The 24,808-nt window shown below is 45.6% G+C and overlaps 2 protein-coding genes across 2 annotated transcripts in view; one reads left to right on the top strand and one right to left on the bottom strand.

Annotated features, from left to right (window-relative positions):
• Positions 1-24,808, bottom strand: part of LOC119450432 (sialin-like) — a 233,203-nt gene that overhangs the window by 97,360 nt on the left and 111,035 nt on the right. The gene's annotated exons all lie outside the window — the stretch shown is intronic.
• The window catches only part of LOC119448779 (acid-sensing ion channel 2), a 30,643-nt gene continuing 11,628 nt past the window's right edge, over positions 5,794-24,808 (top strand). The window contains exons 1-6 of the mRNA XM_049666498.1: positions 5,794-6,198; positions 8,853-9,007; positions 12,943-13,010; positions 19,930-20,023; positions 21,219-21,285; positions 23,161-23,268. Coding sequence (XP_049522455.1) covers positions 5,794-6,198; positions 8,853-9,007; positions 12,943-13,010; positions 19,930-20,023; positions 21,219-21,285; positions 23,161-23,268 — 897 coding nt within the window. The remainder of the gene's footprint in view (positions 6,199-8,852; positions 9,008-12,942; positions 13,011-19,929; positions 20,024-21,218; positions 21,286-23,160; positions 23,269-24,808) is intronic.

The following is a 24,808-nucleotide window of genomic DNA, read 5'->3' as shown; positions in this document are numbered from 1 at the left end:
TCCAACAATGGTTGCTTCGTGATAATGGCGCGATTTCTCCTCCTTTCCCACTCGCATCTCTTCCCTGCAGGTTGTAGTGTGTCGCGCTTTTGGGCTTGGTTCGAATTCTGGAAAGCTCTGCTTGATTCGGCTTCTGCCACTCATGACTGCAAGTTAACCCGGTGAAATAAAGGCATTTTCTTTTTTTGTGTGTGTTCTGTGAGACATAATAAAGCCAAAAGGAGCAGGCATTGTCCCGTTTTACAGTGACAGATGAGGAATCAGAACACCAAGTTGAGAACCTAACTGTTTATTAGGCAAACGTATGCCCAGAAAAACAAGCAACAATCAAATTTGAACGATAGCGGCGAGCGCATGCAGGTCGTCGGTCTTCGAATCTGAATTTCCGGATCAAGCATGTCATCTACTGATACAGGACTCGGCTATCATTTCAGAATAATCGCCGCTGCCCGCGTACATTCTAAAACTATTCGCGACGCACTTCGCGTTGTCGTGAGTGGGTGCATATTTTGACGTTAGCTATATCGCGCGAGAACACTATAATATGGTCGTACGTCGTCCTGAAGGGAACATCGCATTGGACGACTCTTGCAAAGGAGAGTGCTATATAGTGCACTTGAGAGTACTTGTACCGGTCTCGCTGATGAACGAAGTGACGCGTGATGAACGCTCGCGCGATATAGTTAAAAATGAGGGAGGCTGTACTTCCTGTACATGCGACCAGCGTACTTCCTCGACCATGTTATTTTTGTGCTACCATTCGAAGACGTAGCAGGCGCTCTCGCTTGCGCGTCGCTCAAACGGTCACGGTCGTATACACACGAGCAGCCGGCATGGCATGCAAATTAACGTACTCAAAATGTGCTTCATTTTCCAGTGGTATATACATACAATAAGCTAGAACTTGCAGTTCACTATGACAGTATAGCGTCGAAAGAGGGATACTGGTGGAGGTAATCAGCCGCCCCCAATTACCGCCCTTATTCTTTTCCGTAGACGCTATTGGCCCTGCGCCAACCATCAAATATTGTAATCTACCCACCTTCACGTCAGCCGGGCCGCTACGGCACTCATCAACAGGACACTGACGTATTCACCGCAACAACGCAGCAGCTGCTCCACTGTGTGCGTGAGCCTGTTTTCTCCCCTAGGGAGGGAGAACATCTGGAAATCGAGTGAACTCGTTTCACGCGTGTCCTTGCGCCCATGACTTCCACGCTTGTTTAGTTTGTAAACGAATGTTCGCTGCAATTTGTTTATATTGCCCATGAAACTATTAACCTCACTACGGGTAAAAGTGCAGTACTTCGCCATTGCTGTCAAATATTCGCCTTTCAGGCGGAACTGCGACCTTTAACTCACTAATTCCCCTCTTCGTTCTTTTTTTTCTTCTGGAACCCCTGAATAAAGTTTTTTGAAGAAAATATTCCCTGCACATGCGTCAGAAAGCAATTGCGCATTTATTTATTTATTTATTTATTTATTTATTTATTTATTTATTTATTTATTTATTTATTTATTTATTTATTTATTTATTTATTTATTTATTTATTATTTATTTATTTATTTATTTATTTATTTATTTATTTATTTATTTATACAAGTACCTTCTGCACGAGAACAGCATCATTGCAGAGGGGACATTCTAGAAAAAGAAACATGCAAGAAATGAGCTGTTTCCCGCTCGGAAATGAGAATTAAACGCTGGCTTTAGCTAGGCGCGTACTGATGATGCCGTCTGCAAACTTCTGCGAGGAAGCGGCACATGGAAAAATGATTTCTAGACTGGGTTTCTTGTACCGACACAAATTAAAACAACGCCAAAGAAGTTACGGTGCAAAGCAGGACAGAGGGAGAGCAGGCCACACAGGTGCTCGTCTTGCGTACACGCAGCCACTGCCTTTGTTTCTATTGTGATGCACTACCTCTTTGACACTTCATACAAGCAGGAAGCAGGCCTGGTCGAATCGGTCACCTGGGAGAGAAAGGGGGGGGAGGCTATTCTGTAAGTACCCACCCAGTGGACATGTCCATTTCGTCTGCTGCTGAAGTCCTGACTGACTGGGGTTGCCTGTCCCCTCCGCCACCGCACCCCATCCCAGCCAATTCGAAATGAACGTGTCCGGCCCATATGAAATGGGTATGTCCTTTAGTTGACAGGGACAAAGGGCATTACAGATGCTACAAGAGTTTCACATGAACCAGAAAGCAAGAATTCTGCCGTCGTTCCTTCTGTTTCCGTAGAATCTTCGTCGTACTTCCAACTAGAAATCTACCAAGCCACAGCTCCGTTATGACAGCTCCGCATAAGTTCATGGCAGCGTCCGGAAGCTAACGCTGCCAGAAAGCTAACGGTGCTAACGCTGCCGCAACATCGAATGCCTTTCATACTGTAGCCATTAGGACTGACTGCTGTGCTTGTCTTGGCTATATTAACGCAAAATTCGGGACAGGCACAAAATGTCCACACCAGCTGAGCAGGCCGGCGGCTTGGGTCATAGTCCCCTATCTATGCTTTTGATAAGGGCCAGCTGCCGTGGTCGCCGTGCACCTAGGAGGTTGCCAGTAACTGTCGTTTTCGGGCGTTAGAAAAGACAAGCAAAGAGCACGTCTTCTGTCGTTTCTGGTGGAATATACGGCGTAGCGAGATTTTCTTGGCCCAGAGGTCTTTAGGCCAAGATGCCGGCTCTAAAGTTCAGGCTTCTACGCTTTGCTGGTGCTGCAATCGGCGCATGTGAATGTGACGAGGGAAATGACAATTTGGTCGTCAAACGAGATCCACAAAATAAACCACGGGCACCATCAAGCACATTAAAAAGCAAGCAACAACATTAAACAACAAGACGCGCTGAGGGCAGCAAATAGTGTGATGACGCCAATCAGAGGCTGCCTTTCTTCAAGCAAACAATACAACATTCCCCACAAACGTCGGGCCCGTGTAGTGTTTCCCAGAGAAACCAAACCATTCGTTGACTGGATGTTTGAACGCTCGCTCGCTCGCTCGGTCGGTCGGTTCTTGCTGGTTTTGAGTTATGCAACCCTTCTTTAAACGGCTATGAATGGCAGAAGCAATAACGAGTGACAACTATTGGATTATCGCAGTTCGAAATAATCTCAAGTGAATCAGTTAATTCTACTTTAAGGTGAATCTGCTGTTGTCGTAGTTGCGGCTTAGGCCTATACGTTGGTGGTTCTAGTGCGTAAAAACGATACGGCTCTGACTAACGTGCGCATGGCTAATATGACGCATATCCGTGGTGCAAAGTGAAATTAGTACTGTTACTGCGCCAAACGAAAAAAAAAAGAACGGGGTCCGTATTCACAAAAAACTTTTAACATAGAAACGTCCTTCAGGACAAATACCATCCAATCATGATGCTGGAAATATTAACAAAAGCTGCCGCCCAATGGTAAAGCGCACTTGCGAACGAAAAACTTTTTAAATTTAGCTTCGAAAAACTGCAACCAAATTTAACTAGACGTATTTTTAATAGCCCACACGTCACTGCATCTGCGAAAAACAATCTACTGCTGGAAATTTTATTATGCAGATTAGCTGAATATTTTCTTAAATTGCCTTGGCATCTTGCATGCGAAATTCAAGCGTCATCCTCCCTTAGAGGTCATGCCTCCTTAGTCTTTAAAGACTAGAACCGCTTTTCGGGTATCCGTCCTTAAAATGTGCTACGATATGTATTGCTTTTACAGTTAATAGCTTCCTAGCGATCTTAACTGAAACACCAATGCATTCTCTAACAGATTGTGTGGATGGATATGTCGAAAGGGGTGCTAGTCGAACTTTTGTTCAGCAAACATCACTTCTCCATTCCTTGGCTTTAATTTCGCAATAACAACACGTGTATAAGGTGTGAAACATTAAAATGCTCATTAGTGATCCTATCTTGAATTAGGTGCCTGAACACTGCGAGTTGCCATACAAGTAGTGTCCTCCTCTTCAGGTAATCCATTTTAACACTATCAAATGCGCTATATGCTCCTAACGATGTTTTTTTTTTTTATCTGCCGGACTAAACAAAAAGAAAGAGCAAATATTTGTATATTGCTTTTAAAGCTAAATGCCACCTTCTGTGTATGCCGAAACGAAGGGGATGGGCTCCTTTTCCAAGCCGTTCTCACGGCTTTTATTCTCACATCCTTCTATAGAAAAGAAAATAGAAAGTTAAAAAGCAAAGTACGCAAAAACTTATTATCGCCTCGGTGGTTAGACGGTGCCTAAAGAGCACGGAACGCTAGTGGCGCGCATAAATGCTTTTCGGCAGTCACGAAGTGGTCGTCGAAACAATATCGCTCGCGAGTGGTGCGTCGCTGAATGACTTCTCGCTCAAAGTCGGGCAACATATACTGTTTCGCGGTCAATACTGGGCGTTCACCGTGCATAAAAACCATACTGCACATTGGCACGACAAATGTTACAAGCAAGGCAAGCAGCAAGTGAAAAAAAAATAATAAAAGAGTAAAAGCAATTTATAAAGTCCTCGTTAATCTTTGGCGCAGGAGGCCGTGCCGAGAACAGCTTATTGGAGGGACTGCATGGCCTCGAATCTATTCAAAAGTTCCGGCAGTAAATTGGGCCACTTCCTGCATTCAGCTACGAAGCCGCGTACAAAGACTGTATAGAGTGCGCGTGGTCAATATTGCTCTCTCTCTCTCTCTCTCTCTCTCTCTCTCTCTGTTATTTGCAGAGAAAACTGAGATCAAAGCGAGGCATTGATTGCTCGAAGAACAAAAGCCTACAGAAACCAATCAGTCAATCGAAGGCTTTTTGAACAGGTCGACATATTTGACGTCATGATAATGGATATCGAGAGAATAAGAAAGCATGTGAAAGAGTGCGCCAAAGGTGGTAGCACGCTTTGAGGACAGCTTATACTTTATCGCATGCGATGCAGTTATTTTCTACGTGCAGTTTTATGCGGTATCGGGCAGCGTTCCGGTGACCGGGTCACCTTTAACGCTTTCGCAGATTGGTTTCGGCCGCGGTTGCCTAGAAAGCGTGAGCTTGTACCCAGATGTAAACATCTGTCTGTATTACCCAGCACCAGCAGGAAGTGGGTGTGTATTTTTATTTCTTTCTTTTCTGTTAACTTCTCTAAAGCCATGTGGTGTTGGTGCAATGTAATTTGTGTCTTGTGCGACAATCTAATCCTGTTTTGCAACCCCTATAGCTGTCCCTTATCTGAACATGCAACAAGAGAACCTTAAGTTGGGAAACGTTGATCTGTGCTTCTACTTATCTTTAATTTGTCCACGTACTTTTGATCACCGCACCATAACATTGCTGTGCGTTTGTGGTTACCGCGCCAGAATTTGCATTGAGAGAGGAGTTTCATGTAATTGTCTTCCCCATTTAATTTTGGTTGTGTTCGTCAATATACGTCAAAGTACCGTCGTCATCTCCCCATGACCCATCTTCGTTAGCGCCGTGAACGGCTGTTCTGTTCAATTGAATTCGAGCACAAGACTCCTTACAAATTACAGCCCCCGGACTAGCTTGTGTTAATAGCTCTACAACAAATCTACGGACAAACAAAAGAGCTGCACCTCAATAATAGTAACGAAAACGCTGGCATCGTGTTCTCTTCATCGTTTCTTCGTCCCGGTCGGTTTGTTGCCTAAAGCGCTGAACATCCTGTTCTATGTCAAAACGGACCTGGGTCTTTGTCACAGAAGTCACTCCCCAGTCCCTCATTTGGAGACAGTTTGCGAATAACGAGCCAGTAAGTGTGCGTCACTCACTTGCCACGGCGCATTGTGCACTTTACTGCAGACTAAATGGCATCAGTTGTACGCGGCGGCGACGCCAGCCGCAACAGCCACAGCGTGTGGAGTACGTGCGCTCAGGTGTACGGTCAACTGGCATTGGACTCCGGCCTCCCCGGCTCACAAGTGCTCGTGGAGGGAGGAGGCGTGCGCCGCCTGCTCTGGGCTGTCGCCCTCCTGACGTTGGTGTACTACAGCACCACCGAGACGTCCGCCATCCTGCGCGAGTACTTCGCGTACAGCGTGACCGTCGCCTTCGAGTACAACACCAACGAGTCCTTCGAGATGCCCGACGTCACCGTGTGCAACGTCAACCCGCTGCGAAGGTCGAAGTTGTGCGCCCTCAATGCCTCAGAGAGGGGGATGAACGCGGAGCTGGAGGAACGTCTTTGCGGCAAAAGACAGGGTTTTCGAAGAGTACGCATACGAAACCAAACCACTGATTGACTTAATCTTTGAACGCTCGCTCGCTCGGTCAGTCGGGGTTGCGCCACAGCCCTTTGAACTAACCAGCCAACCAACAAAACCGAAAATATTCAATGTAGCAACAACGTCAGGAGACTGGTATACCACCAGAGGGTAGCGTTGGTGCACCATTTTGCACCTAAAATGAAAGTCGTGTATACAGTTAATTTTTTATTTTAAAAACACGATTTGGCGAATTGCTTTCGATTTCCTAACACATATTCATAAAACCTGGTGCGTAGAAAAACTCGATTTAACGATGTAATGGGAGAAATAGGGTTACGTGGATAAAAAAGAAAGCGTGTGTCGGGTGGTGTCTCATGGTGGACCCTATTGACCTGCTAAGAATATTTGCCGCGGGAAGAAGACGCGCTGACCGAGACCGCTGTCTATGATAATAATTACATTTTTTGCTGTTGAATAAGCATAATGCAATTCGCATGACTGTTATAACTTTAAGTGTTTTCGATTTAACGAAGGTTTAGATTTAACGAAACACCTTACGGCTCTCATCGACTTCGTTAAACCGAGGTTTAACTGTATGACGTTCCGGGAGAGGTCAAGTTGCCAAACGATAACATGATGTCATAAATAAGTTTATTATGTGGTAGCATGTTGTTAGCAAGAGGATTCTCAAGTCCCTAAGAGTAACGCGGTTCATAGGTCGGGAGCTTGACTACGTCGAATAGCCCGGGCAGAAATGAGGCGGTGGCGTAGCAAACAAGGCGTTTAATTACATTACTACGTAAAAAAAAACATGAGCCCTTCCCCTATCCACAAAATGGGGGTAAGCGAAGCTTGTCGTGTGTGTATCTGACCTTCGTCAGGGTAACGTAAAGTTCACGACATGTAAGGGTAATAAAACATAAACGTTTATTAAATGTATGCATCGAGGAAAGGAAGCGTACAACGCAACGGAAGGAAAAGTTGCACGAAAGGGAAACAAAAGTAGACGGAAAGGGAACGAAAAGTAGTAGGAAAGGGAAGGGCTGGTGATTTTCTTTCTTTCTATATCCTTCTCTCTCAATTTATGTCTCTCTTTCTCTCTCTCTCTTTATTTCTCTCTTTCTGTCTCTCTTCCGCTTTCTTTCTTTCTCTCTTTCTTTCTTTCTTCCTTCCTCTCTCCCTCTCTTTATTTCCCTATTTTCCTCTTTCTTTCTCTCTCTCTCTCTTTCGTTTTCTTTCTTTCCCCTGCTACGTGTCATTTAGCTTGGACCCTTTCTGCACTATCACCAGGATCGGCCCACTTTTCAGCGTGACACCACCACCAACACCAAAACCGAAACTTGTGAGCCTATAAAGCTTCGCTTAAAAAGCGGGCAAGCTTGCACTCGGTCGTGCAAAGCTTAGATACAGCGAGAGTGTCAATCCTCAAGTCTTACTGGCTGCTACTGCTAAGTATAAACTTGATTGCTGCTAGGTCTTAACTTGGTTTAACTTAACTACGCATGTAGGGAAGGTATTCTCGAGCGATCATCTTCGGAGGTACTTTCCCTTTCGCGACATTTCGCGTGACTAGAGCTGGACGCGTCCGCGCCTACGAGCGACAGCGTTCCTGGCATGCCACAGACGCAGGCAGGCAGGCAGGAGCCGTGACTGTGTCGGGCGAAGCAAGCGCGCACCTGCGCCGGCGGTTACTATAGGCAACGCGAAGTGACGTCATCGCTCCTGCTTCGGCGTATGTGCGGCTAGGCAACGCGGGCGGCGTCGGACGCAGCTCTGCGCGTTGCCTCATTGGTGCTGCTACAATTTCTTTCTCGATCTCGCTGTGATTTTCTCTTTCCCTCTCCTGAGCATTGCGTGCGCCGCGCGCATGCTCTCCTTCCCTCTCTTTAACGTTCCATGTCAAGGCAACATGTGCCCGGCACGGAGAGGAGGCGTGGCACACGGCGCTCCGCGAGGTGGTTGCTAGGCAACGCAGTGACGTCATAGCTCGGTGAGGTTCTGCGACAGCAGGCGCCACTTTTTACGGTTAGCTAGAACAGCTTCGCTGTTAAAATCGGTCAGCTCGACAAGCTGCTCGTAACGAATCGCGAAGCGAGGGGCCCCGAAAAATTTGGAGGACGCTTAAGGTTCGCCTTTAAGAGTGGAACTCGATAGCTCCCTGACTGCAGCTTTCTTTTATTTTTCCCCACCTTCACCTCCGCGCGCCGCCGCCGCGGAGGCGAGCGCCATCTGGATGGTGTTGTTGCGAGGATCCGAGTGAGACGCGCCACTCTGAATGGCAGAAACGCTGAAAAGGGGGTTGGTGTTTGAGTTTCCGCGTAAGAGAATTATGTTCTCTCATATATTCAAATTGCAATCCTACGCTATTATGCCTGTAGGTTGTGTTTTAAGTTGTGGTGTTCGGTAGACTTTGCCAGGCGCGTCAGCGTGAGTCCGAGAGGAGGGGAGAAGGTGTCGCACGGGTCCACAAACGGACACGATGCGAGCGGCCACGCTAGTTCACGCTTTATACACTCGCTGGGCTTCTCAGAGTCTTTAATGGCCCAATATCAACGCTGTCCGAGCGACAGCTTGAGGAAATGGGCATCGTTTTCGGCCGCGCGACACGAACGTTCGTCGCGAGGGCGAGCCGTAACAATGTCTCCTCGCTCTCTGTGCAGGCCAACCCAGGCGACCTGAGGCTGCAGCATTACATCTCGGACTGGATTGCGCAGCGCAAGGCTACAAAGCGTGAGTGGCTCTGGGCCCTCGGTCACCAGTTTGGCGACACCTTCGTCGATTGCACCTACCACGACCAGGACTGCAGAGATGACAAGTGAGCGTATACCCTGCAAAGACTGGCTTTCTACTCCACAGTACTGCAATAGCATGCATTGCACAACGTCAATAGTTTTTTTTTAAGTTTACGTCTCTTACAGATTTATTTATTTATTTATTTATTTATTTATTTATTTATTTATTTATTTATTTATTTATTTATTTATTTATTTATTTATTTATTTATTTCATACCGTCGGAGTATTTCAATGTATTACAGAGTGGAGTTGGTTACAGGGCATACCAGAGATATTACCAAAAAAATACAAAATGAGAAGTTCAAGTTAACATACATAATAATTTGGTTGGAACACCACGAGTAGAAAAAAAGAAAGTACTAGTAAATTATGACACATACCAATACATGAAACCACATTCAAGTAAATAATATTCGCTTAGGCATTACGAAAGAAAGAATTATCGCTGATGGAAACAAAGTTTGCTGGAAGGCCACTCTAGTGACGTCCGAGATATGAATGGCTGGTAAAATGCGTTTGTGCTGGGACAAGGACAAGGGGCGTAAGCGTTCTCAATCTCAACCTCAATCTGAATCTTAATCTTTATTAGTGGTATAATAAGAGAATACAATACATGTAAATATGCAGAAGGAGGTCCCAAGGTTAGGAACCGGGTTTCCCTTTACGTTGCAAGGGTTACGTTGTTTCACTTTACGATCATCCAAGGTTCACTTTACGTTGTAAGGGTGATCGGTGCGACGGGACTCGTAGTGTGGTGTACAAATAAGTACATCGCGCGGTGCTGCATCGGGAAAATATTTATGAAGTAATGTAAAAACGGTTCACTTTACGTCGAGCTGCAAAAGATGGAAGAGGAAAGCGGATCAGCTTCTTAACTGTTACGCAGGCAGTTGAGGCATAATTTGAGAGAATGAAACGAGCAGAGTTATTCTGAACAAGTTGTAATGTGTTAATTCAGTTTATGTTATTATGGTCCCCGACTGATGTAGCATACTCTAATTTAGGGCGTACTAATGTTTTATAAAGCAACAACTTTAAAGAGTCTGGAGCGTTACAAATGTTTCGCCTTAAGTGACCAAGAATGCGGTTAGCCTTACTCGCTGTGAAGCAACAAAACGACAGACACCGACGAAAATAAAAGCTAAAAAATAATAAAAACTGAGTAAAAGACGTTTCGGCTTCGCTACGGAACCCTTGTTCACAATCAATTACTCGCTGTATACGGTTAACGTGTGTTGCCCAGGTAACCTTTATTGTGATATTAATTCCTAAGTACATGTACGAGTTAACCTGTTTGAATGGAAAGTTATTTAAGGTACACGTTGGCGGTGTTAGGTGTTCTAGATACGTACATAACTTTACATTTTGTTTATATTTAATTCCATAACTATAGGCTGCACCAGTTAGATATCATATCTAGGTCATATTGAAGACAGCTGATGTCAAATGGCTAGTAATTTGTCTAAAGATAACGCAGTCATCAACAGAGAGATAACTGCTAAATATACTTCTGAGAAAAGGTCGTCGACATACATTAAGAACAACAAAGGACCGCGGACCGTCCCTTGGGGCAAACCTGAGTCCACAGAGCACATCGATAAATTATAGCCGTTAGCAGTAAGAAAACGAGTAACAGCGCTGAACAACGGGACGTGACGCTTCGTCTGTCTCAGTCACGTCCCGTTGTTCAGCGCTGTTACTCGTAAAAGATGCGAGTTGAGTCTTACGTGACTACGATTTCCTGGAACCATGTAGTGCAAATGGAAAAAATGAGTTATCTTGAAAAAAATGGACAAGGGTTTTGAATGCAATGACTGTTTGCAACGTGTACTTGTAAGCTAAATGGGGCTGTAGTAAGTTGCTAAAGTTTTGTTACCAGGTTTGTGAAGTGTTACCACCTTCCCAAACTTCAATTTATTAAATAAAACGCCTGTATCGAGGGACTGTTTAAAGAAAAAAAAAACGCACGCCGTTATTCAGAGAAACAACAACAAAAATTTTGCATCCTGTGCTTGTGTAGTTCAAATCCAGCGCTAATGCAGCTTCACTAACGTGAAACCCGGGGAAGTGCAAGCAATGATGCGCCGGTGTTTCCCTTGTGTTTTTCTTGTGTTTATCTTGTTTTATCCTGTGTTTATCTTCTGTTTAGCAATCCATCATCTGTTTTGACCCCTGTGCTAAGGCACAGCTGGTGGGAAACCGACACGCACATGGAGCCAAACCACCACGAACATGAAGCCAAAGCCTTTGGTGATGATAGTTAGACGCGATTTTAAGGAATTTTTATTAATTAATGCGCTTAATGCTTGATTATTGCTGTCTTTTAAGTTATTCTGAATCATGTTAGTTTATTTTGAACCGGTTTTGATCAATTCTGCACTAGTTCTGACCCTGTTTTGAGCACTTGTTTTTGAGCGTGATCACGACAGATCACACGCGACGGACGCCGACGACAGCCCAGGCCCCTAAAGTGCTTCGCACTTGAAATGTTTTGTTGGAATAACTGCAGGGGGAAGTGGCTTTCAAAACGTTGGTGTTAATTGAGTCGAAGCGAGGTGAGGAATGGTAATCGAGTTTACCGACAAGTTTAGCAACTTGTATATCGACTATCACTGGGAATTTAACTGGATAATATTTGTTACGTAACTTAGGAAGTCGCTTATTAAGAGCTCCCGAAAAATGTTTAACGACGGCTTTGTTAAGGTGAGTTGCAGAACCACGTTTAGGAAGAAGCTGACCAGAGGAGTCATCTAATCAGATTAAGTTATCAGAAAGAGGCTTAATTACCTTCCAAAATTTTAATTACTAGTTTTAAAAATGAATGGGAGAGTAACAGTAAAAGTAATTACTGTTACCGCATTTTGTGTATTTTAACGCTTGAATGCAGTCTTTCGAAGCCGCCTTGTATGTCGTCCGACGAAAAGCGGTCGAGGACAACTTATGTGAGTCGTAGGAGGAGGAGGAATATTCTATATTTGTAGAAATGAGCCGACGCTGGAATCGTACGAGGTCGGCGGCGTCCCTAGTCCGCAATGCCGTGGGCCTGAGCCAATAGCTGGGCCCTGCTCACCAGACGGTGCTGGTCTTCAGGGCTCGGGCTTGTCAGCTGGGACTCCCACTGCTCGGCGGTTGGTCCTGTGATGGGTGGTGTCGATGGGTTGGGCCCACAATCCCACACCATCACAGAAAAAGCAGAGCTTCAAGACGGGACGCAAGGGAAGAACCACACACACTGTCATTGTTGTCATTGTTGACAAAGGGGACGAAGGACCACTAATAATAAATAAATGATTTGACACAGTTATTTCGATCTGCATGGCCATATTGAAATGTAAAATACAAGGAACTAGAATTTTGTGACGATTCCCTTCAACTTTTCAATACAAACATGTGCCGTTAAGTTAGTTGGCAACTAGAAAGTTAATTAATACAATTAGTTCGATTTGTAAATAGATTGCTTTTTTAAAATGACGTCCGCCCGGGCAGATAATTATTCAGTGACATAATTCGAGTGAATTTTGTAGACTTTTAAGCGAAGCTTTATAGGCTCACAAGTGTCGGCGGCGGTGGTGGTGGTGTCACGCTGAAAAGTGGGCCGATCCTGGGGATAGTACAGAAAGGGTCCAAGCTCAATGGCACATATACCAGGGACAAAGAGAAAGAGATAGAGAGAGAAAGAGAAAAGAAAGAGATAGAGAGAAGAGAGAAAGAAAGAGAAATGAAAAAGGAAAGAGAGAGAGAAAGAGAGAAAAGAAGAAATAAAGAGGGAGAGAGAGAAAGAAAATCACCACGAAGGTCAGATACACACACGACAAGCTTCGCTTACCCCATTTTCTCGACAGGGGAAGGGCTGGTGATTTTTCTTTGTGCTAAGAAATTAAAACAACACATTGTGTATCTTGGGCGTACTGCGCATAAATCAACGCGTGAGTTGTCTGACGCTTGGTTTTCGCAGGCTCTTCCGCAACGTCACCAACGCCTGGTATGGAACTGCTACTGCTTCCACTGCGACTGCACCGAGCGGTTAGAGTACAGCGCCCTGTCGACACCTTATGACGGTAATGAAACGGGTTCGTCGAGGGAATCGACCGTTGCCCAGCGCGACTGTTTCGCTCTTACTCCAGGCGCGATATCCACCGCCTACAGACACGAATTATGATCTACTGTCGATACATGTGTGAAACATACATAATTTTATGCCAGGGTGCTTGAGACTGCACTGAAAGCAAATCAAGGTGGTAGAATGACTCTTTGTGCACTTTATGACGAGTCATCATAATTACAGTTACTAAATATTTGAATATTGTAAAGTCAGTCATGCTAAGTTTCTTCATAAAAAGGATTGAGTCACCCGGTCGAATTACATGTACAAGTTATTTATTGGCCGCAAGCATTTCAAGAAAGAAAAAAAATAGTTCAACGCTGCTACCGACATGGCCCACGTCAAACATCACGTAAAACACGATAGTACCTTCAACAAAGCGGCACTCTGTAACGATACACGCCACTTAGAAGTAAAATGGAAGTAATATAGGCTATCAGAATGTTTAATTTACCCTAAGTTTAATGTTTGTGCTCTATTCCTTGCTATCACTGCACAGAAATTGCAAAAATAGGTCGCGTCCTCAAATGTGGACGCCGAGTCTGAAGGGGCTACACTTGTTTTATCACAGAAATGGTGCCTCAGTTGCGGTGACTCATTGCAGGTTCAGACAAAATTGAATTGTGTGGAAATTTTTTTTGCAAGTCTCATTCCGCGTGTCCGCTAAAAGTCATCGTATTAAATGAATAACAAGGGATCACTTCAAGTCAGGTTTGTCCGGCACACTACCCTCCTAGCATACGGGTCAATTTCACTATGAAGAGAAGAAGCTTGGCATGCTCCAGAGCACGATGTGTACGAGAACGCCTCTTGGGATATGCTACGGTGGCTGACAAAGCCTATTATAAGTATCTTGATGGCAGTATAAACCACAAATCTTATGTAATTGAAAAAAAATGTGGTTGATCCCTCTTATATAGGAATCGGTATAGAACACGAAAGTGAAACGTGTCTTCACAGAAGTAGTGTAATGTTTATTGCACATTGATATATAATGTCTATTGGTGTTTTGTGGCTAAAGCGCCCTTAGGCGTTGATGCACCCACGCTGACGCCTGGTGGCACGTCTCCTCCATCACGACTACCAACGTCGATGACCATGAGCAACCGTCGTGCATATGGAAGCTGCACTACGCTGCACACGCTAGCACAACGCGAAAGACGAAGCACGTAACTGACACACTAATACAACGCGCAAGACAAAGCACGTAACTGAATCGTCACCGAGTCAAATCAGCGCGTACAGCGCGTGGTAATTGCAGCCTCCGCGATCAACTTCAGAAACATTTTCAGAGCTAATTGCGGAGGCCACGCTCCGCTGTGCTGAGTACGGTGAACGCCACCTATGTGGCGTTGGTAGTGCTTCTTGATGCCAGCGTCCCTTCGAATGCTGGCATCGAGGCGTCGTAGTGCTGAGACCACCGAAGCGTTCACTGTCGGTGCGCGTTAGTGTCATAATGCAGTACTTCTCTTTTCTGCTCGTAGGCGGCGGCACCGCCCCGAGCAAGAGCGCGGGTACTCGGAGGAGTGTTAGATATATAAGGCGCGTCTGTGTAGCTCTCTGCAAATGCGTTTGTGGCGCAATGGCTTAAACGCTCGGCGATCTATCGTCGCGGACCGAGAGGTCGTGGGTTCGATTTCCAAATTTTGCATGTTTGTGGAACTTTTTCTTCTGGTTTCTTTCTTTGTATTATGTTCGTGTATGTTCGTGTGACGTATTTCCGTGACGGAAATACGTCAGTGAAGTCTTGGTGGACCCCGGCATAAAACACTTTCGTGTTTAAAAAATGAAAAAAGAACCGGGTTAATATTTCAGGCACTCCCCCTTTAAAAATACCCTCAGTCCATAATCAGGTAATGTCGGCCATACAAGACGATGATGTCATCGTGTACATCGGAGGAAAGCTTAGCTGTGTAGTTACACTTTTTTTGTAATAAAGTCCAATTTTAGGTCGAAAACGCGCATACACGCTGACAGTGCACTAAAGGAGCATTGTGCCAGTATTTACTGGTTTACTAGCCCACTGAACTTTGAAGAATTGCAGCAACAAAAAAACTTGCGAAGAAGCTAAGCATGTAAGAGGCATTAAGATGGAGGAACAGTTCAGAGAACAAACAGATGCAGCTGGTATTATATTATATTCTATAGAATTGACGTTGGGCTGGTAATATAATGTCAAGCAACTCGATGGGACGCAAAATATTGCGAGGACTGGCAAAGCCCATTGTAGATGTGTTGATGGTAATAAAAAATGTCACTATAATTGTCACTAATAGGAAAGAAAAATATCGCTGATAACCGCTGATTTCATTACACTAACAGAATTCGGTGCCAAGCGAAGGCTAATTCAGTTCAGAGTTCCAGAGGATTAGGTAGTTGAATAATATTGGGGCATTAGTAGGCACCCTAAAGGACCTTAATAAAGTGTTTCATCCATTCATCCATTAGTAGGCACAGGAAAGGCAGAAAAATACGTTAACCACACAAAGCCCAGCGTATCATTTTTGATACGCTGAATTTGATGCCTAAAAATTCAAAGTTATGTGCTAATGACCTAAACTAGAGCCCGTACTAGGGTTTTTGATGTGCTGGAGGACGTTTACAGTCGTGATAGTACAGCAAATAAATTACAAATTAAGTAATTATCGTATTAATTAATGTTTATTCAATAACATTTCATTGTTTTCCTTGTACCAATAAACATATCTCCATGGCCAGAAATAAATGTAAACACGCTGTTTTTATTCCGCATCTTCGATGCGGAATGGTGTTTGGGCTTTGTGGGGTTAATGAGAGCTGGGGATGTTACTCTCAAGAAGCGCTGGAATGAAATCTTACAGCGAAATCTTAATTATGCTTTTATGCCTTATTCCTCCACAGCTGATGCCTTTAATCGCTTTATTGCGATAGCAATTGCATGTACACTCCAAGCACATTTCTACCGTCGCCGTCGCCGTGGTGTTCCGTATAAAGTCCAAACACGATAACATCGCCGCCGCGCGGCGTACGCATTATGTGGGAGTGAAAGCTTGCGAGGGTCAGCCGACGATCGCGGCTCAATCTCGCGCGCGCGAGGGAGGAAGGTGGGCGGAAGCGCGCTGTCTTCTGCGGCGCGCGAGGCGCGGTGGGGAGGCGAGGAAGGGGAGTGAGGAGGAGGGCGTTCTGCTCCGGCTGATGCTGTTTACGGTGCGGCCTGGAAAGCTATCTGCGACGTGAAGAAAGGGCGCGCCCGGGCAGGCTTCATCTTCAAAGCGCCTGCGATGCGGACGAAGTACGCCACGCCGAGTGCCGGTAGCTTCGTATGCGCTGTGCTTTCGACGTTTAGTTCGCGTTGAAGTGAGAGACAGTACGAAGGTCAATTCGCTCGCTGCTGCTGCCGCGCTTCCTTACTCCAGCGTATCGACAGCGAGTTTCTTCGGTCATCGAGGGAGATGTGTTCATGTTTACCTATGCGCGCGTCACACCATGCTTGTTAATTTAGTTAGTAAGCGAATGTTTGCAAGCTTATAGGGCCAATAAAACTAATACCCTTACTTCATAGAGCTGTCTACTAATTTGCTATCGCAATCGATGCTTCGCCTTTCGGGCGAAACTGCGACTTTTTTTCCTCTTAAAACAATTGTCGATTGCAACAAACCTAATTCGGAGGGGTTTTGCAACTGCTGATTTTGTTTATTCTTATAAAATGAAATTGCAAGTGGAGTTTGACTAAGTTTTTTTTTTACTGTAAATGTACGTTTTGTAATACTTTCTTAGCAAACAGTTTGTGCTTGCGAATAATTATATACGCGCAAGTCACGGTTTTGTTGTGAGTTTGTATTCCCCACCCTCTAACCGTCCGGAAAGGGGGCAAAGCGTGGACAAATCAATAAAAAAAAACAATAGACATACTCTTAACTTGTGGTACAGCACAAAAGGGCACGCAGGTCGACAGCGGAGAAAAAGACACAGCTCAATGCCTCGTACCTTTTTTAAGCGACCTCTTTCTCGCTCATAGGATTGCGCGCACTCGCTTGGACGGATCAGTTATCACCAAAGTACTTACGTACGAGTATATGCTGATGCTTATTTGGTGGCTTTACAATGTGACAATGAATTATCGGCCTCTGAAACGTTTGCGTTTTGTTCGCTTTTCCGACGGTCTGCCTCCAGCCGCTTATCTTGATATATGAAGAGCTTCTTAATGGCTTCGTTGGGTTTTTAGATCTCACGCTTGATTTCTCCAACAGTCACGTGCGTTGATGCTACGAGCCCCGAGGAAATAATTCAATTTTACCATTCACATCAGCCCACTCCAAACTAGTTCAATGAAGCATCATTACCTTTGTTCTCAAAACACTCTTTTAAATCCTGTCATCACCTTGTGCACAGTAGCTTCGAAAGCCAAGTTTCACGCCTTAGCGCAGCTGGCTATCCCGTTGCAGGTGCTGACGGCTGTGGCTAACAGCATGCTAAGAAAACGCTGTGATGTTTGTCCGGATTCTCGAGTACTAAATATCCGAGCGTCGGACCAGCCACGTAGGGACTTTCCAACGATTGCGAGAGATATCTTGGAACAACAAAGAGAGGAAAGACGGGAGTTCAGCAGGCCCCATCCAAAGTTGACCAGTCGGCAAGCGACGGATTGGCGCCGACTCCAAACAAACATTTATCCTAATCTACACAAGCTACGACAAATACATGGCGAAGCGTACGCAGACGAATGTCCGTGATATGGCGAAAAGCCTACATTGGCACACATCACACTCACATGCGCCAGAAGACCTCCACAAGCGAACACACACAAATTTACTAAAAACACTTTCTAAGGCAGTGGGAGGCATGGCTTGCGGACGAGGAACAGGACAGTCAGCTGGCTCTCCTGGACCAAGCCCAGCGAGCCGCTCAAGCCAGTGGGGCCCTGGACTAAGGGCTCCACTCACATTTTCCTTCTTTTTTGCCTTTTCCCTTTAAAGTTTACCCTCTCTCTCTCTGCTGTCCAAGCGTTCAGAGACAAGAAAAGTGGTTGTCGTGCCGTATTTCCACTATGCTAGCCATAATCTGAAGATAATTGGGAAACGAGTTGGCGCTGACGTCGTGTGTTCCGCCCTTTGAAACTTTTTTGGCTTGTGCGTAAAGGTAAACAATACTGCGCAGAAGCACCACAGCCGCAATTTAAAAAACACCGCGAATAGTTTGTATCATGCATGGAAGGTGTGGTTTACCGTATTCCTTTGTCATGCGCGAAAAAAAAAACACCGCATATCCACGGGGTGAATGATGATGAGTGGGCGAAGCTCCGGAGGGAATCATCGGTAAACCGTGAATCTTCCGTGTAATTCGCCCGTCTCGCCGCACTAAATCGAACGATTAACTTCCACCAATGACACGCGCCATATGTGACGTCATTCCTATTTTATAACAGCGCCCTTCGTTATAATTGCACCATCTCCCGCTTAAGGGGACGCTAGCACAAACGCGTTAGAAACGTGCAGTACTCTCTAGTAAGGGGGAGAGGCCACAGCGTCTTACGCAGCCGTTTACACATGCCGGAACGTGCACCGCGTTTGCCGACGCCATCACATGACTGCTGAGAGAGTATAACCCCCGTATTCATAAACGCTCCTCGACTTGAACTTGACTTGCCACCGCCTTCAACGCGTTTCGAACGCGCTGCCCAAGGCGGTGCCAAGTCAAGTTCAAGTCGAGGAGCGTTTATGAATACGGGGGTAAGGCGGAGAGGCCACAGCGTCTTACACCAGCTTCTTACACGGGCCGTAACGCGCTAGCACAAACGCGTTAGAAACGCGCAGTCTTTCGTTAAAGTTGGGTATTTATTGTCATCGTGGTGCGTGTGTCCATGTGCGCTTCGTGGCGTGGTGGCTAGCGCCGCGCGTTCGGAAGCGAGGGGTCCCTGGTTCGATTCCGCGCTGCGGACGCAACTTTCGGAATTTTTTTTTCATAAAAGTAGACGTGGCTACCTACTACTACGACGACGACGACGACTACTACTACTACATACTACAGAGTAGGGACAGACCCACACCCTAAGGAGCTTCGCCCCTAATAAAATGTATTGGACAGACGGGCAAATGCCTCAATGATCACTTACGGGAACATTCTAACAATGTTAGCAAACTGGCAACGACCGATCATCCAGCCGCACACTGCACGCGCTGTGGCTGTTAGCCCTTGTTTGATAGAGCGAATATACAGAAACTCGGGGCAAGTAACTATATATATTTTATCAAGGCGTTCGAAATGAATAGAAGCAATAAGTATGTGAGCTGTCCATTTGTTTCACTGTCCCGTTCCTATCGCGGCAGCGGCCTGTGGCAGATGATAATGCTGGAAAGTAATCTATGTGGCGGCGCTAGTTTTGTTACCCTGGTTGTTGTTGTTTTTTTTTTCCCTCTTGTACGATGACAGTGACCATGTGCAAATCAGTTAGCAGCGCTGTGCCTTCGTCTGCTCTGTCGTCCTGCGTGCTCTTTTTAGCTATACTTCAAGTTACGCAGTAAGCCCATCAGTCTGGTTCTATTAAACATATATTCACGGCGATATTGGTTTAATGCTGTCCTTTAGTATCATTCACCTCAAAGGAGGAAGGCTGTCCTGAAGCGAATTGGTCCGACCGTGACCACGTTGCCGGCAAATGTACTGCCAATGACTTGGCAGTCCACTTCATGTAACATGGAACACCAGCTAGCCCGGTCTCAAACCTTGATGCACATTGTTCGCACCTTGGTTTCTAACCTGGTTGCAGTAAGTTTCGTGACTACAGCGCTAATGGGGCGTTCTACCGCACGGAAATTCCACGCGTCCACTTCTTATCGCGCCTTTTTTTCCGGTGTCACGCAGGGCTAGTGCTCACGCTTAATCCGGAGTTGGATGAGTACCTGCCCACTTCCTACCAGGCGGGCTTCATCGTTATGGTCCACGCACATGGTACCAGGTGAGCGTGAGGGCGACATCGAAAGTGTCAGTATAGGATCAGGTTGAGCTCGTCGATTACGCATAGTTTAAATAGGAACTATTAGTAAACTTACGCCTGCGTATGAGGTCATGCACTGTTATCAGTGAGAGGAAACTTGTTAAGCCAGAAAAAAAAAACGGTATTGCCAATTAGAGGTGGCGTCACCACGATGGGCTCCTCGCACCAGCTCCTTATAACGTCACGAATATTAATTGCGCTTCCTCAGGCCTATAGTTATTCGTTTATTGGTACCGAACGGCAACTTCGCATTCTAAGAGGAACCAAATACCCAACCTTGTAAGTTCCGAGAGCTCTTTCGGCGCCGAAACGGCGTGAATACGAGAAAGTACGAGTGTAAATAGTTGTATTAATAAAGATAAGCACGGGCTTCATCGGAAAACCACTCAGAATCGCTACAAAGTTCAGAAACTGGAAACAAAACGCAGATTTCATTATGAAGTGTTGGAGTAATGATATATCACCTCTGTCTTTCTGTGCGCGGCCAAAGTGCTGCGAAATTATACATTTGTGAAGAAACTGCCAACATTGATGAGTGCAACCCTAAGCATTGACTATTATCAGCGTTGCGCTTGTTTGTTTTTTTTTTCTTTCTTTCTTTCTTTCTTTCTTTCTTTTTTTTTTATTGATCTGTATTTCACAAGTGTCAAACGTGTTCTGAGGTGAAGCGGGACAGGGCATATGCAATGTCAGGACTTAACGCTTTCCGCTCTGTAGTATTAGTCACTAAACGTGTTCTGTTCTACACAGTAGAACAGAACACAATATCGTAGCATACTTTTTTTTTACAAGACAGTATATACTGTTTTTATAAAAGAGCTTTAGACTAAGAGATCTCGCGTTTTGGGTCAAGAAAGCGCGGCGATGCCGGGAAGGTTGTGTTGCTAAATAATAATTATACTGTTGGCGAAAATTTAGACCGTCGGAAGGAGTGCCGAACAATAAATCTTTTTGGAGACCTTTTTTCACGTAGCGCATGCGTGCTATTGTATGCAAATTTTCACGATATACGTTTTGGCGCCCTTTGGCAACGCTTGGCCCTTGCGGTACAAAACACCGAATTCATCATCATTAACTAAGATCTAAGTTTAGTTTACGTGAAGGCTATATAGTGAGCGTCGACACACATGTACTGCACTTAACACTCTTGACGCAGGTTCTCAGTGTGCAGCGATAGCGTCTACATCACTCCGGGCTACACTACCTACGTCGGCCTCAATTTGGTAATGTCGCCTCCACAACTCACATTTGTTTCCTGCACGCTTCGCTTGTAAGTCTTGGAAAATATTCTTACTCGGTTCCCCAAGTACGAAGTACACGAGCAGAAAGAAAAAACTTGACATCTCACTCGTACCCGGTAAGCTACTGCACACAAAATTACAGCAGGGACCTTGGAGCTCTGTCAAACATATGTATCTCAAAGCAGTGCTTAATTATTGAGTGGAAGGTGTAACACAGCTGTAAAATCGATTTACTGTGTTCTCGCGTCTTAAGTTCGTGAAGCCTGAACTCGGACAGCCACAGCACAAGACGGGTGAACAAGCACGCAGCTAACACGTTATGCGGCCCGAAACGCATTTACAGCGTTAACGTGCGATGCTGAAGCTACATGTTACTAGAAAATTAATGTTCTTATTCGGTCGCAAATGTCATGCCGTACTTTTTTCGGGGTAACATGTGGTTAGTACTAACTTTTACTGATAATCGACGTTGCAGCGGTTACTTACGAGCACGGTTGTCCAATACCTTCCAATTTATGAATCACCAGATTTGTGACTTCATCGAAAAGTGCTCTCGCGAAAGCGTCGTTGGTGGTATGACAGTCTTAGGGCTGACAGAGAGTAACTGTGCATCCTGGCTGTTCTGCTGCCAGCAAATCACAGACATATCTGGAGAAAAAGAGAAGCAAAGCTAGATCAATTATTTAGGAGGCCCAGAGAGCATCTCCCTTTCAAACAACTCCGTAAATATTTTGTTGTGATTAGAGACACAGCCTCGCCAACTTCATTTCTGCACACAGGGTAGAGTTCTGCTCTAGCGGAGTCAGCGGCAAATTAGAAGTCATCGTGACTGCCTCCGAGGCCCGTTTGTCCATTTAACTATGGAATGCCTTGCGCACGCCTAAGAATGCCCCACTTTTCTCTGGTTGCATGGAATGCGCGCCTCGCGGGGAGTTGTGATCCCACATGCAAGAGTGATCGTATGCTGATCGGTGTCGCGCACCGATGCCGACAGTTCTGTTTAAGCGGAGCTGTTTAAGCCGGCCGTTAGTCCGTACGTCGCGGACAAAAAATGTGGGCCGATCCTGGCCGTAGTGCAGAAAGGGTCCAAACGCAATGGCACATACCCCTGTGAACTAGCGAAGCTGAGCCTGGCTAAGTCTAGCTAAGCATGGCTGGGACTACTTAAGCTTAGTCAGTCATCGATAGCCAATCGATAGCCAATCAATATCCAATCGACAATCTTTCAATAATCAGTAAATTCCAGAAAATTCTGGGGATGACTTGGTAGTGCTTAGCCTAGCCCAAATACGTGGCCAATACCTTGCGATAGCCAATCGATAGCCAATAAATAGCTAATCTATAATCGACAAATAATCAATACAACGCAGAAAATGCTGGGGATGACTTGGTAGTGCTTAGCCTAGCCCAAATACGTGGCCAATACCTCGCATAGCCAATCGATAGCCAATCGATAATCGATCAATAAATTCCGGAAAATGCTGGGGATGACTTGGTAGTGCTTCGACTAGCCAGTACTAGCTAGGTGCCCATCAGCGCCGCTGTCTCTCTAGAATTGCTCCTCCAGTGCAAGTTACGCTTATTTTTATTTAGTCACGAGATCCAAATTTTGGTTTCGCACGTTACGCAGACCCCAACTTAAATCAGTCAGCTGGGGGGGGGGGGGGGGGGGGGCGAGTTTGGCGACTAATTGTCCGAACAAAAACGATGTGGGAGGAGAGTACTTGCTCAGGAGGGACGTCCACTAAATACTTGTTTCCCACTGCCTTATTAGTCAATATTTGACTAGAGAAACATCACATGCAGAAAGTGCGTAAAGAACTGTCTGTGTCTTGAGTGAGACCTGCGTGGTCGCAGCTGGCGCAAACGGGGCTACCGGAGCCGTACGCCAACCCCTGTCGCTCTTCTTGGCCTCATCGCATGTTGGTCCACATGGACCACATGTACGGCGCCTACACTCGAGAGGTAAGCGCGCGAACGTAGTGATCTTGTACCTCCTTACTCAAACACCTCCCTTTCGAGCTTATAGCTTCATTAACTTTACGGCAGGCTTCTTCAAGTTTAACGACGCTCACACATCTCAAACCCCTAATGTTTGACATCAATACGACTGGTTGACTGCAGGGCAGCGTAGCTCACATTCGTATAGTTTTGCTCCACTTAAGCAAGCGCTAAGTTGAGCAGATTTTACAAGTATGGGTCTTGTGACGCGAGATTTTATATTTCCATACTTCCCACGAGAAAACGATGGAGTGAAAAGATATCTAAAAGATACTTTGTTCGACCACTGTCACTCACTCTGGATCTCCGTCCGCGAACTTCTGTATTGTCTGGTTTAGCGGTGCTTTACGACAGCACGGGGGCACGGATATCGCCGTGACAGAGCGCTGCATCAACGGCAAAAGAGTTCAACGGACCGAGTTTGGCAGCACGGGCAGAGAAAGCGTTCAGGCGGACGGAACTCACGCGAGCAAGGAAACCTGGGACCGCGCTCCTATAGCGTATTGCCAAAAAAAGCGAGTATTGCCCCTCGCGTTGATACTTGCGCAATTGTTCATTATTACTTTCCTTGTTCCTGAAGCACTCACCGACCTCGACGTCTGCGGTCACTTTGTCTTTCTATTTTTCTTAGCCTTGTTTATAAGCAAATTTACAAAGAGCGTTCATGAATACCGAGGTCAGGTTGGCAGTCTATGCTCGTAATGAGGCAGAAACGAATGGCGACCGCCTTTTTTCCATCCGCCTCCCTTACGACTCTTGTGCGCAGGACTGCTTGAACATGTGCCTTCAGGTGAAAATCGTGGAGAACTGCGGTTGCTTGTCGGCAAATCTGCCACAGATCGTCAAGCTGGCACAACGGCACGGAACTTGCGCAGACAAGAAGAGTGAGTAACGCTATAACGCGCGCGGTATTTGGTTTCCAAACGCTTCACTGATATCTGCATTGCGCTTGCACTAGGAGTGAGCCAAAAATAAGTGACTTAGCACAGCAGACACGAACTGTCACTTGTTATACACTAAGTTTTGGTATCAGTGATATAACATCACTCAAGTCAGTGAAGGCATTATGCGACGTTGCGTGCATGTGTTCATGCGTTTGAGGAAACCGCGCGCTAACACACCTACCAGGATTAAGCGACCAGTCAATCATTATCGTTTCCCTATGCCGTTCCGCCCAGAAAGCCCATCTAACCAATTAAGTTAATTCGCGACTACAATAAGGCTGATTTTTACGCATTAACTATAACTAGCACCTGCATCTCCTTGGGGAGCTTAACCTTGAAGAAAACTGGGCCCTTTATTGTAAAAAAGGCGCCTCGCTCGTATAGATATATTTCCCTTCGCCGCGTACTCTGCTCACATCATGAGCCTTGGTTCCATGTAACTTTAAAACACGTGCTTAAGAAAAAAGACGCCGTTTTGCCCGAAAGGCGAAGCATCAGTTGCGATAGCAAATTAGTAGCGAGCTATACGGAGTAAGGACAGTACTTTTATCGGCTGTATA

The sequence above is a fragment of the Dermacentor silvarum genome, chromosome 4 (assembly GCF_013339745.2).
Source record: "Dermacentor silvarum isolate Dsil-2018 chromosome 4, BIME_Dsil_1.4, whole genome shotgun sequence".
NCBI classification, from domain to species: domain Eukaryota; kingdom Metazoa; phylum Arthropoda; class Arachnida; order Ixodida; family Ixodidae; genus Dermacentor; species Dermacentor silvarum.
This window is presented reverse-complemented; position numbering and strand designations above follow the sequence as displayed.